Source organism: Triticum aestivum, chromosome 6D, assembly GCF_018294505.1.
Source record: "Triticum aestivum cultivar Chinese Spring chromosome 6D, IWGSC CS RefSeq v2.1, whole genome shotgun sequence".
NCBI classification, from domain to species: Eukaryota; Viridiplantae; Streptophyta; class Magnoliopsida; order Poales; family Poaceae; genus Triticum; species Triticum aestivum.
In genome coordinates, this window is record NC_057811.1 from 34,004,716 (window position 1) to 34,018,158 (window position 13,443).

The window sequence follows — 13,443 nt, forward strand, 5'->3', positions numbered from 1 at the left end:
TGGAGTCGTACTCGCGGCGATTCAAATCGCGGAAGATCCGATCTAGCGCCGAACGGACGGTGCCTCCGCGTTCAACACACGTACAGCCCGGGGACGTCTCCTCCTTCTTGATCCAGCAACGGGAGAGGAGAAGTTGAGGGAGAACTCCAGCAGCACGACGGCATGGTGGATGGAGCTCGTGGTTCTCCGGCGGGGCTTCGCCAAGCACTACGAAGGAGGAGGAGATGTATGAGGAGGAAGGGGCTGCGCCAAGGGAAGGGTGCGGCTACCCTCTCACCCCTCCACTATATATAGGGGCAAGGGGAGAGGGGGAGGCGCCCTAGGGTTTCCCCTAGGGGGCGGCGGCCAAGCAGATTGGATCTCCCAAGGGAAAATCCTAGGGAGACTTGCCCCCCAAGCCAAGCAGGTGAAGGCTTGCCTCCCAAGCCAGGTGGAGGCGCCCCACCTCCCCAAGTATTGTGGGAAATGGTGTGGGGGGCGCACCACCCCTTAGTGGGCTGGTTTGCCCCTTCCCCTTTGGCCCATGAGGCCCTCCAACACTTGCCGGGGCTCCCGAAACACCTTTCAGTCATGCTGGCCATAGCCTGGTACCCCCGGAACACTTCCGGACTCCAATACCCTTCGTCCAATATATCGATCTTCACCGCCGGACCATTCCAGAACTCCTCGTCATGTCCGGGATCTCATCCGGGACTCCGAACAACCTTCGGTAACCACGTACTATTTCCCATAACAACTCTAGCGTCACCGAACCTTAAGTGTGTAGACCCTACGGGTTCGGGAACCATGCAGACATGACCAGGACACCTCTCCGGCCAATAACCAATAGCGGGATCTGGATACCCATATTGGCTCCCACATGTTCCACGATGATCTCATCGGATGAACCACGATGTCGGGGATTCAATCAATCCCGTATGCAATTCCCTTTGTCAATCGGTATGTTACTTGCCCGAGATTCGATCATCGGTATCTCAATACCTCGTTCAATCTCGTTACTGGCAAGTCACTTTACTCGTTCCGTAATGCATGATCCCGTGACTAACTACTTAGTCACATTGAGCTCATTATGACGATGCATTACCGAGTGGGCCCAGAGATACCTCTCCGTCATACGGAGTGACAAATCCCAGTCTCGATTCGTGCCAACCCAACAGACACTTTCGGAGATACCTGTAGTGCACCTTTATAGCCATCCAGTTACGTTGTGACGTTTGGTACACCCAAAGCATTCCTACGGTATCCGGGAGTTGCACAATCTCATGGTCTAAGGAAACGATACTTGACATTAGAAAAGCTCTTAGCAAACGAACTACACGATCTTGTGCTATGCTTAGGATTGGGTCTTGTCCATCACATCATTCTCTTAATGATGTGATCCCGTTATCAATGACATCCAATGTCCATGGTCAGGAAACCATAACCATATATTGATCAACGAGCTAGTCAACTAGAGGCTTACTAGGGACATGTTGTGGTCTATGTATTCACACATGTATTACGGTTTCCAGTTAATACAATTATAGCATGAACAATAGACAATTATCATGAACAAGGAAATACAATAATAACCATTTTATTATTGCCTCTAGGGCATATTTCCAACAGTCTCCCACTTGCACTAGAGTCAATAATCTAGTTCACATCACTATGTGATTGTAATGAATCCAACACCCATGGGGTTTGTTCATATCTCTCTTGTGAGAGAGGTTATTAGTCAACGGGTTTGAACCTTTCAGATCCATGTGTGCTTTACAAATCTCTATGTCATCTTGTAGATGCAGCTACCACGCGCTACTTGGAGCTATTCCAAATAACTGCTCTACTATACGAATCCGGTTTACTACTCAGAGTCATCTGGATTAGTGTCAAAGTTTGCATCGACGTAACCCTTTACGACGAACTCTTTTACCACCTCCATAATCGAGAAAATTCCTTAGTCCACTAGTTACTAAGGATAAGTTCGACCGCTGTCATGTGATCCATTCCTGGATCACTCTTGTACCCCTTGGCTAACTCATGGCAAGGCACACTTCAGGTGCGGTACACAGCATAGCATACTGTAGAGCCTACGTCTAAAGCATAGGGGACGACCTTCGTCCTTTCTCTCTCTTCTGTCTTGGTCAGGTCTTGAGTCTTACTCAATACTCACACCTTGTAACACAGCCAAGAACTCCTTCTTTGCTGATCTATTTTGAACTCCTTCGGTATGTATTCATTTTGAAAGTACTATTAAGCGTTTTTTATCTATCCTTATAGATCTTGATGCTCAATGTTCAAGTAGCTTATCCAGGTTTTCCATTGAAAAACACTTTTCAAATAACCCTGTATGCTTTCCAGAAATTCTACATCATTTCTGATCAACAATATGTTAACAACATATACTCATCAAAAATTCTATAGTGCTCCCACTCACTTCTTTGGAAATACAAGTTTCTCATAAACTTTGTATAAACCCAAAATCTTTGATCATCTCATCAAAGCGTACATTCCAACTCCGAGATGCTTACTCCAGTCCTTAGAAGGATTGCTGGAGCTTTACATACTTGTTAGCATCTTTCAGGATTGATAAAACCTTCTGGTTGTATCACATATAACCTTTCCTCAAGAAAATCGTCGAGGAAACAACGTTTTGACATCCTATCTGCAAGATTTCATAAATAATGCAGTAACTGCTAATATAATTCCAACAGGCTCTTAGCATCGCTACGAGTGAGAAAGTCTCATCGCAGTCAACTCCTTGAACTTGTCGGAAAACATCTTAACGACAAGTCGAGCTTTCTTAATGGTGACACTTACCATCATTGTCCGTCTTCCTTTTAAAATCCATCTGCACCCAACAGCCTTACGACCATCAAGTAGTTCTTCCAAAGTCTATATTTTGTTTTTATACATGGATCCTCTCTCGGATTTTATGGCCTCGAGCCATTCGTCGGAATCCGGGCCCACCATCGCTTCTCCATAGCTCGTAGGTTCATTGTTGTCTAGCAACATGACTTCCAAGACAGGATTACGTACCACTCTAAAGTAGTACGCATCCTTGTCGTCCTACGAGGTTTGGTAGTGACTTGATCCGAAGTTTCATGATCACTATCATAAGCTTCCACTTCAATTGGTGTAGGTGCCACAGGAACAACTTCTTGTGCCCTGCTACACACTAGTTGAAGTGACGGTTCAATAACCTCATCAAGTCTCCACCATCCTCCCACTCAATTCTTTTGAGAGAAACTTTTCCTCGAGAAAGAACCCGTTTCTAGAAACAATCACCTTGCTTCCGGATCTGAAATAGGAGGTGTACCCAACTATTTTGGGTATTCTATGAAGATGCATTTATCCGTTTTGGGTTCGAGCTTATCAGCCTGAAACTTCTTCACATAAGCGTCGTAGCCCCAAACTTTTAAGAAATGACAGCTTAGGTTTCTCTAAACCATAGTTCATACGGTGTCGTCTCAACAGAATTATGTGGTGCCCTCTTTAAAGTGAATGCGGCTGTCTCTAGTGCCTAACCCATAAACGATAGTGGTAATTCGATAAGAGACGTCATGGTATGCACTATATCCAATAGGGTGCAGTTATGATGTTCGGACACACCATCACACTATGGTGTTCCAGGCGGTATTAGTCGTGAAACAATTTCCACAATTTCTTAATTGTGTGCCAAACTCGTAACTCAGATATTCATCTCTATGATCATATCATAGACATTTTTATCCTCTTGTCACGACGATCTTCAACTTCACTCTGAAATTACTTGAACCTTTCAATAATTCAGACTTGTGTTTCATCAAGTAAATCAGATGTTCAACACACGTACAGCCCGGGGACGTCTCCTCCTTCTTGATCCAGCAAGGGGAGAGGAAAAGTTGAGGGAGAACTCCAGCAGCACGACGGCATGGTGGCAATGGAGCTCGTGGTTCTCCGGCAGGGCTTCGCCAAGCACTACGAAGGAGGAGGAGATGTATGAGGAGGAAGGGGCTGCGCCAAGGGAAGGGTGCGGCTACCCTCTCACCCCTCCACTATATATAGGGGCAAGGGGAGAGGGGGAGGCGCCCTAGGGTTTCCCCTAGGGGGCGGCGGCCAAGCAGATTGGATCTCCCAAGGGAAAATCCTAGGGAGACTTGCCCCCCAAGCCAAGCAGGTGAAGGCTTGCCTCCCAAGCCAGGTGGAGGCGCCCCACCTCCCCAAGTATTGTGGGAAATGGTGTGGGGGGCGCACCACCCCTTAGTGGGCTGGTTTGCCCCTTCCCCTTTGGCCCATGAGGCCCTCCAACACTTGCCGGGGCTCCCGAAACACCTTTCAGTCATGCTGGCCATAGCCTGGTACCCCCGGAACACTTCCGGACTCCAATACCCTTCGTCCAATATATCGATCTTCACCGCCGGACCATTCCAGAACTCCTCGTCATGTCCGGGATCTCATCCGGGACTCCGAACAACCTTCGGTAACCACGTACTATTTCCCATAACAACTCTAGCGTCACCGAACCTTAAGTGTGTAGACCCTACGGGTTCGGGAACCATGCAGACATGACCAGGACACCTCTCCGGCCAATAACCAATAGCGGGATCTGGATACCCATATTGGCTCCCACATGTTCCACGATGATCTCATCAGATGAACCACGATGTCGGGGATTCAATCAATCCCGTATGCAATTCCCTTTGTCAATCGGTATGTTACTTGCCCGAGATTCGATCATCGGTATCTCAATACCTCGTTCAATCTCGTTACTGGCAAGTCACTTTACTCGTTCCGTAATGCATGATCCCGTGACTAACTACTTAGTCACATTGAGCTCATTATGATGATGCATTACCGAGTGGGCCCAGAGATACCTCTCCGTCATACGGAGTGACAAATCCCAGTCTCGATTCGTGCCAACCCAACAGACACTTTCGGAGATACCTGTAGTGCACCTTTATAGCCACCCAGTTACATTGTGACGTTTGGTACACCCAAAGCATTCCTACGGTATCCGGGAGTTGCACAATCTCATGGTCTAAGGAAACGATACTTGACATTAGAAAAGCTCTTAGCAAACGAACTACACGATCTTGTGCTATGCTTAGGATTGGGTCTTGTCCATCACATCATTCTCTTAATGATGTGATCCCGTTATCAATGACATCCAATGTCCATGGTCAGGAAACCATAACCATCTATTGATCAACGAGCTAGTCAACTAGAGGCTTACTAGGGACATGTTGTGGTCTATGTATTCACACATGTATTACGGTTTCCAGTTAATACAATTATAGCATGAACAATAGGCAATTATCATGAATAAGGAAATTTAATAATAACCATTTTATTATTGCCTCTAGGGCATATTTCCAACAGTATGTCCTCTTCAACCTCTAGTTCATGTTGGGTTTAGTCCCACATCGGTTGTGGGAGGAGACATAACACGATTTATAAGGGCGGGGGTGTCCCCTCCTAACAGGCTAGTCTTTTGGGGGGAGAGGGCCCAAGGCCTCTCATAAGTCGTTGTTGCTCTCCGGTTGGGCCTGGTGACGCTGGTGTTGGCGGACCCGGAATTGGGTAACAGTTCAGGGTCCCATAGTAAGCGCTGAAATTTTCTTGCATCTTGTGAAAAAAGTTTTGCATAGTGATGAAATTCTTGTTTGCAGTAGTTCAAAATTCTTGAAAAATAACAATCCGGTCTTTCTCCCGATCCCACCTCGAACTGACTAGAGTTAACTGAACTAAACACAAGAATTGCAGAGATTAAGAGCAAATCGACACAAGTTTGCTACGGTTTCTGTTATCAAAGGGGAAAGTATACTACTGTAAACATGATCCCAGATGAAAGAGAAAACAAAATGGGAATGTGGTCGCCGGACGTTGAACAAAGGTGTGGCAACTCCCGAGTGACCTTCGATGTAAGATCAAGGGTTTACACAAAATCCTAGTTGTCAAACTGATATGTTAGCAGGAGAGCCGTAGGATTTGAAAATGGATGGCCAGAACTAGATGTCAAACGCAGGAATAGGGGAATTGTCATCTTCAGGTAAATTATTCACATTAATTAGTACCCTGGCACAGCGGCGGAGCTAGAGATTTTTATTTTTCACTAGTCGTTCCGCGTCCAGTTGTGATTCTGCTGACTTCATTTTACTGAACTGTAACCCTTTTTTGACATGAACTGTACTCTTTGATCGAACCCAACCGTCTTCTTTGAGAAATTTTCATATTAAAAGAAAAGAAAAAGAAATTCTCGCTGTAACCTTTTTTTTTTAAGACTGCGCTCGAACTCTTGGTCGAACCCAACCGAGTAGAAAGAAGGCTGAAGCCGGTTCTCGCCGAAGAGCCCAACCTGCCTCGCGCTGCTCCGACTCTTCCCCCAATCCCCACCAAAAACCCTCGCTTCCGCCCTCCATGGCGTCGCTGATGGACGACGTCACCGCCGAGATCCTCCTCCGCCTCCCGCCGGACGAGCCGGAGCACCTCTTCCGCGCCGCGCTCGTCTGCAAGCCGTGGCTCCGCATCCTCTGCGACCCCGGCTTCCTCCGCCGCTACCGCGCCTTCCACGGCACCCCTCCCCTCCTCGGCCTCCTCCACAGGCTCAGGGTGATCGACGGGGACGCGCCCGCCCGCTTCGCCTCCACCACGTCGGCGCCGGACTTCCCCCACCCGAGCTCCGACGGCCGCCGCACGCGCCCCCTCGACTGCCGCCATGGCCGCGTCCTCGTCCGCATGCTGGAGAACGAGGACGTGGATTACCTCGTCTGGGACCCCGTCACGGGCGACCGCCACGCCGTCCCCACGCCGGACATTGAGTCCGCGGCGGTGCTCTGCGCCGCCGACGGCTGCGACCACCTCGACTGCCACGGCGGCCCCTTCCGCGTGCTCTTCGCCGCCACCCACGACTACGAGGACACCATATGCGCGAGCGTCTACTCGTCGGAGACGGGGGCATTGAGCGAGCCGGTGTGCCTCAACGACAGTTGTGAAACCTTTGCAAAGCATATGCGAGAGGGAGAAGCATATAGACGCTACTACACACCCTATCTCCACCCTAAGCGAGGCACCGTTGTCGGAGATGCAGTCTACTTCACGGTTCGGCTGGGTAATGCAATCGTCAAGTATGACTTGGGCAAGAACAGCTTATCCATGATTGACCCGCCGCCGCACACCATGTATTACATTGCCCTCATGGCGATGGAGGAGAACAATTCACTTGGCTTTACCTACATATTAAGGATTCCAGCCTCTATATATGGTCAAGGAAGGTGGATACGGAAGGACCTGCGGAATGGGTGCAATACAGGGTCATCGAACTGGAGAAAACGATACCTGTTGCCAAACAAGATGAGAAACCATTTGTTGCTGGGTCTGCAGAGGGTGTGGGTGTCATCTTTGTTTGCACAGGTGCTGGCTTATTTATGATCAAGCTCAGCTCTGGGCAGCTTACGAAGGTTGATGAGCCTGGGGTCTACTTTAGGGTCCTACCCTACATGAGCTTCTACACTCCAGGTATGATACTAGCCCTTGCTTATTTGTTGTCATGAATTTTGTTTACAGCTTCTGTATGCTTGCTTAGCTAGCTGGTACTGGTTCATTAACAATTATCCATACAATTTTGTGTATGCTAGGGAAAACTGAATATGTGGCATGGAAAAAGGCAATGTACTTTTATGTTTCATGTTTTAGTTGTTAAGGGCCATGACATGGATCTGCTGTATTGCTAAATGTGCACACAAACTTGGTGATCCTGTATTAGTTTTGTTCATGGTGTCTTTTTAGATCATGGCAGATTGTTATTACTATGACTAACTGACCTTCGAGTCGTTTATTTTCTGCTGAGCAGCTTACATACTGATCATGCAAGTTGTTATAATCAATTGTGCTTTTTTTGTCGAATTTATCCTGATGATGTTGTTGTAAGTTACTGTCTGGATAATGCTTGACTCGGCCAATTAGAACTAAACTAAGTGTAGTCTCTCCTGTTTCTCTTTCCTGAAATCTGAAGTTTGGTGTCGATCTCATCTTCAGAAGGACTGAATAGCATTGTCAGACTTTTTGGACATACAGTTAGAGATACAGGGATCTAATATCTAATTTAATCTCGTCATAAAACGTTTACCATCTGTAAATCAGCTGAAGAAGATATTTTATTTTAACAAGCATGTAACTCAGATGTTTTACGCGTATACCACAAACATGGAAAATGATGTCAAGTACTTAACATTATGCTATCCTAAAATAAAAGACATCTCTTGTTTCATTGGTGAATCTGGACTCATGTGCTATTTACGCGGACCATTTTATGGGAAGCAGGCCAATTGCATATTACCCCCAGAACAAAGTTTCTCCATTTGCTAGAGCCGTTCATTGGTCAAGTAGATGATGAAGAATGAACTTGCTGCTAGGCTAAATTGGAGATTACCAAACTATCAAATAGACTTGTTGATAGAATATTGCCCTGTTGTGTCTTGCTTTAGATTTTCTTGAAAAACTGTATGTTATTTTCTGGCATAGCTAAAAGTCATATCTGAAATCCATCCATGGAATCTTTTGAAGTAAGAAAAGGTACATGGCACAGCAAATTATAAGGTCTTAAGTTGACATGAGTTTTGTGCTTGGTATCTTTACAGATCGTGGCAGAATGTTGTCGATCTCTGGCGAGGACAAACTGATCTCTTAAGTGTGCCGCGCGCGCAGCAGTGGTACATTGCATAGTGGACAAATCCATCATCTGAAGTCTGCTGATGTTGCCTTTTTGGAGATACTAGTATATATCAAGCTGGCCGTATTTTGTTGAGCAGTTTAAGCATGGCGGTTGCAACTCCTTTGCGGTTGTTCTTGTTCAATTCATCCTGATCATGTGGCCAGACAAGGTTATTTCAGTTTAGTATACTACTATCAAGCTGGTCGTATTTTGTTGAGCAGTTTAAGCATGGTGGCTGCAAGTCAATTGTGGTTGTTCTTGTTCAATTCATCGAAATCATGTGGTCAGAAAAGGTTATTTTAGTTTAGTACTGTATGTTGGACACTTATCTGTTGAGCAGCTTAAGTAGGAATGGCCCAAGAATGGGAGTGTTATGCTGTCGTAAGGAGGCAAATATTGACCTGGAAGTTAGGTTTCTTCCCCTTTTACTGTTACACGAAGCTGAGTTGCCCATCATTGCTTCCTTCACCTTTCGTTTTTGAGGAGAAATAAAACCCATTAACAGTCGCGTAAATGGCGATCCATGGAGTGAGCCACGTCATCACAGGCGAACTGTTCTGGGAGGCCAATCGGGAGAGAGCTTTGCGCCCGGCCAATTGCGTTACCGTGCGTGAGAAGAAGAAAAAACGATAGAAAAAATGCCGCTAGGTAGCACCTCCCCAGGTAGGAGCAATCGGGGTTCGTCATTGTGATTTGGCACAACGCCTTCGTAGGGAATCAAGCTCTTTTCCTCCGATCCCGCCGCTACCGCTCCTCCATGGCTCAATCCCTCCTCTTCGTCTGATGGAGGCGACCGACTTTGCTCCGTCTCGAGCTGCTCGTTCTCTCTATTGTTTGTTGCTTGCAGATTCCTTTCATCTTGTGCTTTATTCTCATATGTGTTTCCCATCTCGCAGATCATGGGGAAGTGAGTGGGCGGATCATCCTTGTTTGCTAACCCTGCGCGTGGTAATCCTCTTCGTTTCATCGAAACTCGTCTTCGTCCGGCATTCGGTTGCGGTTCTTGTCGCCTTATTCAGGTGTAATATCACTGCTTTTTTTCTTTTGATTTGGTGACGTTTCTGTGTTCGTCGGTTGCTGCTCACCACCTGTTTGTGCTTATGCATCGCCAGAATATTCGTCTGTTCTAATAGTGTTGCTTTGTTGGTTAGGCATCCTGCTCGTTGGTGATTGGGTTCTCAGGTTAGCTCGTGTTTCTCATCCAGGTATGCCTACGCACAATTTTCACGCCTTTCCCATCACATGATGATCCTGATGCTGTTCATATTGGGATCCCACGATTAAATTCCTTTAGTACTATTAGTAGGTGCGCACGATATGAGCTCAAATGATCATGCCCACGATATGAGCTTAAATGATCCTGTCCATGACATGAGCTCAACTGATCCTGCCGCGGATCGTGCTGCTGCGCGTGGCCGTTCTGTGGCTCGGCGGCGCAACAGAGTCTCAGCGGGAATCGCACTGTTTCAGGGTTCGTGCTTGTTTGGTTTCATGATCTGTCTTCCTTGCTTGCTCGCCTGCCTTTACACTGTGTTTGACCTTTGATTGTCGTTGATTTTTTTTCGTTTAGATGCGTTTCATGCCGGGCGTGCTACTTCCTCTGTCCCTGCAAACACGCTGTTTGTAGGTGCGTGTACCGCACTTTGACACAACCATGCTTCGCCTTCCACAATTTAAGAACGATCTTAACATGAGTGGCACAATAGGTGGCGGTTACTTTCCGGTTGTCTCAGCTGCTTATAGCAGCGTTAGGCGTCAACAGCGAGTGCGAAAGAGAAAGTTCCGTAAATGGGTTTCTTCAGGTGTGTTTTCATTTCCTTGTCTTTGTGCCCACTTAAAAAATATAGAATACCTTAGTCAAACTGCAGTGAATAAAATCTTTCTGTTGATTTGAAGGATACCCATACCCAACTACATCTACATCTCGATCTCTGTTCTGTCCAGAATACACTGAATTCTTAAAAGGTATAGAAACAATTCAGACTAAAACATGTTAAATGCTCTGTGTGCACCTCTGATGTCTCGTCTTTGCAGCCACACATAGGAAGAGATCATATCACGGTGCGCCTGAATACCGTTGCCAATTCTGTGGTGCCGTGTTTTGGTTCCATGAGAGATGCAAGGCTGAATCCTCTGTGATTGAGCGCCGTATCCTATACAGCTTGTGCTGTAAGGGTGGTAAGGTCAAAATACCACCTTTTAAAACCCCCCCTCCTTTCCTATCAGAGCTTCTTAGATTCAATGGTGACTCACGGTGCAAGCACTTCTTGGATAGAATAAGGCAGTATAATTCTCTTTTCGCTTTTACTTCCATGGGAGCCGATATCGACAAACACATTAACGGGGGTGGTGGCCCTTATGTTTTTAAAATCCATGGTCTGGTATATCATCGTATAGGATCACTATTGCCCAACAGAGGTGCTACTCCAAAATTTGCTGAATTGTATATTCATGACACGCATAATGAGGTGAGCAACAGAATTAATGCCGTGATGTCTGAAGATGGTGAAAAAGAGAGTGGTATTGATAGAGCAATAGCTGATGGTCTAATGAAAATGCTTAATGAATTCAACCCTCTTGTGCAGACAGCAGGTCGGCTTCCTCTCGCCGCTCTGAACTGCAGGACTCGCTGGATGGATGTGAATGTGAGCAACCAAGCTATCAGGTGAGAATAGCTTCGTGTGGCTCTTTATTTTTTGAGCTGGTCAAGTGATTCTAGGAGACTCATATTCTGTTTCATTACTTTTTTATCTCTGATATCGGGACTTTCTTTGAGGCTCATATTCTTTTTTTTATTGTTGACAAGATAGGTTAGATTTTTGTGGCATATCACTATGAGGAAGCCGGCAACCTGGATTGTCAATTATCTCCGCAGGGTGCCCCATTTTTCGATGTCATGATTATCTGCGTTCGAGAACCGGTGGATCATTTTGTAACTTATGCAGGTTATGTGCACATTGAGAGTTTCTTCTGCTCGAGGCAGCCGTCGTCCACATGCTCCTCCTAAAGTTCCTCCTTGTCACCATGGGTGGATGCCGGTGAGGCCAGCCTTCCCGGACTGGTATGGTATAATACCCATATTTCTCTGTAGGTGCATTCGGTTTTTGTCTTGAAGAACCAAGAACAATCCTGTTTTGATAAGGGTGGCAATTTTACAAGCTTTGGTTCTAACAGTAATGTGCCTGGTTTCAGCTATCTTCTCATGCTGCTGCAGCAACTTCATAAATTGTGACTTGAGACACCGCCCTGCAGATTACCATCAGTACTTACAAGAAAATGAGGTGAAAGCGAGTACAGTTGAAAGCTACCCTATGAATAATGGAAAATGCACCAGCAGGTCAATTAACTCCTCATCCTGCAAATCATGCCTGATCTTAGCTGAACTAAATCTTTGTGATATTAGCGACCACTTCCGTATTTCAAGACAAATCAACACCCAACCACCATCCACGGGTAAAATGTTGCATGTTTTCTTTTTTCTTTTGAGGAAGAATGTGGTATAACTTCAGTTGGTCCTGTATAATTACACAGGTTACACAATTTTTGCTCGCTTTGGTACCAATTACCAAGGGTAGTTTGTCCAAAAAGTTTGGATATGCGGGAGCTTTCTGCCCTTTCACAGAAACATTTTGAACACTCACACAGTTGGTTTTACAAATCAAAATAATTGTAATTTTGAAATTATGTGGGGAGCAGGGAACCTGAATCCCTTAAGGGCCTGTAACATCTCATGTTTGGAAGAATTGATTGTGGACGTTAATGATCTTCCCATTTAGTTTGTGCTTGTGTATACTACATACCATGATGTATTCCAAGGACAATGTTTGGATGTTTGGTAGACGAATTTTCAGTTTTAAACTTTTAATGCATCATAGGCACTGGGACTGGGGATCAAGTAGAGAGGTGATAGAAGAAGAAATTTATTCAAATGATGATTATTAACATTCTCGTATGCATTTTTAGTACCTTATGCAGGACATTTCAACTGTCATTATTAACTTTAGTTTAACATAGATTGTTTGTGTCCTCCAGTGAAGTAACTTTTAGATTGATGTATTAGTACTTACAATTGTATTTGCTTCATTGCAGTGCTTGGTTTGAGGAGCTTCGCAAGCAGAGAGTTGCTCAATTGAAAAGGGAGGCGGCTCGGCGCCGCCGACTCCCCACCGGCCATCGAGCATGGGCACCGTCATGATACTTCTGTTATGCGGCTATTCTCTGGGGGCATGGTATATGGCCAAGCTGATTATAGAGAAGGGATACACGGGTGCCCAGGTCATGAATGTCATCTTTGCAGTGCTTACCCACTCTGTAAGTTAGTGACCTCCATGCCTATCTGTAGTGTCATATTTTTAAAAGAGAAGGGATACACCGGAGACGAGCTGATTATAGAGAATGTGATTTAAAAGAACCATGCCAGAGGTTTTCTAGGGGCTGCTATTTTTTGTTGCTATCGGTAGTGTTATATTTTTAACCACTGTCGTTTGTCTGTGCTGTTACAACGTTGCAGTATGATTAGTGCATACAATAACGCTTAAGAGGAGCACCCTCGCCATGTCCAATAGCTATATTTACCTGTGGCCAAATCACTTTTGCTGTATATAATCAAGGATCAACCTAGATCTAAGGATGTGTGTAAGCTAGATAAGTGCGCACATCACCGCTCAGGAGGCGTGCCAATGGCACGCCCCAAACACTAGTACAGAGTACTTTGTGATGTTTTGTGAGTTATATGCTGATTAGTGATTACTGAGCAGCATGTAAGATTAATT

The 13,443-nt window shown here is 45.8% G+C and overlaps 1 protein-coding gene and 1 long non-coding RNA gene across 3 annotated transcripts; both read left to right on the plus strand.

The window, feature by feature from the left end:
• The first annotated feature begins 6,361 nt into the window (after nt 1-6,361).
• LOC123140936 (uncharacterized) lies at nt 6,362-8,818 on the plus strand. The gene is made up of 2 exons (XM_044560199.1): nt 6,362-7,476; nt 8,598-8,818. The coding sequence occupies exon 1, from the start codon at nt 6,379-6,381 to the stop codon at nt 7,387-7,389; it is 1,011 nt and encodes a 336-aa protein (XP_044416134.1). The 5' UTR covers nt 6,362-6,378; the 3' UTR covers nt 7,390-7,476; nt 8,598-8,818.
• Nucleotides 8,819-9,349: 531 nt separating this feature from the next.
• LOC123140937 (uncharacterized) lies at nt 9,350-13,405 on the plus strand. Of its 2 annotated transcripts, none has more exons than XR_006470101.1 (6): nt 9,350-9,690; nt 9,823-9,876; nt 11,257-11,336; nt 11,478-11,732; nt 11,864-12,008; nt 12,761-13,405. It is a non-coding gene; the product is annotated as an uncharacterized lncRNA (long non-coding RNA). The 2 variants fall into 2 exon arrangements; XR_006470102.1 differs by having other exon boundaries at nt 11,482-11,732.
• The last annotated feature ends 38 nt before the right edge of the window (nt 13,406-13,443 follow it).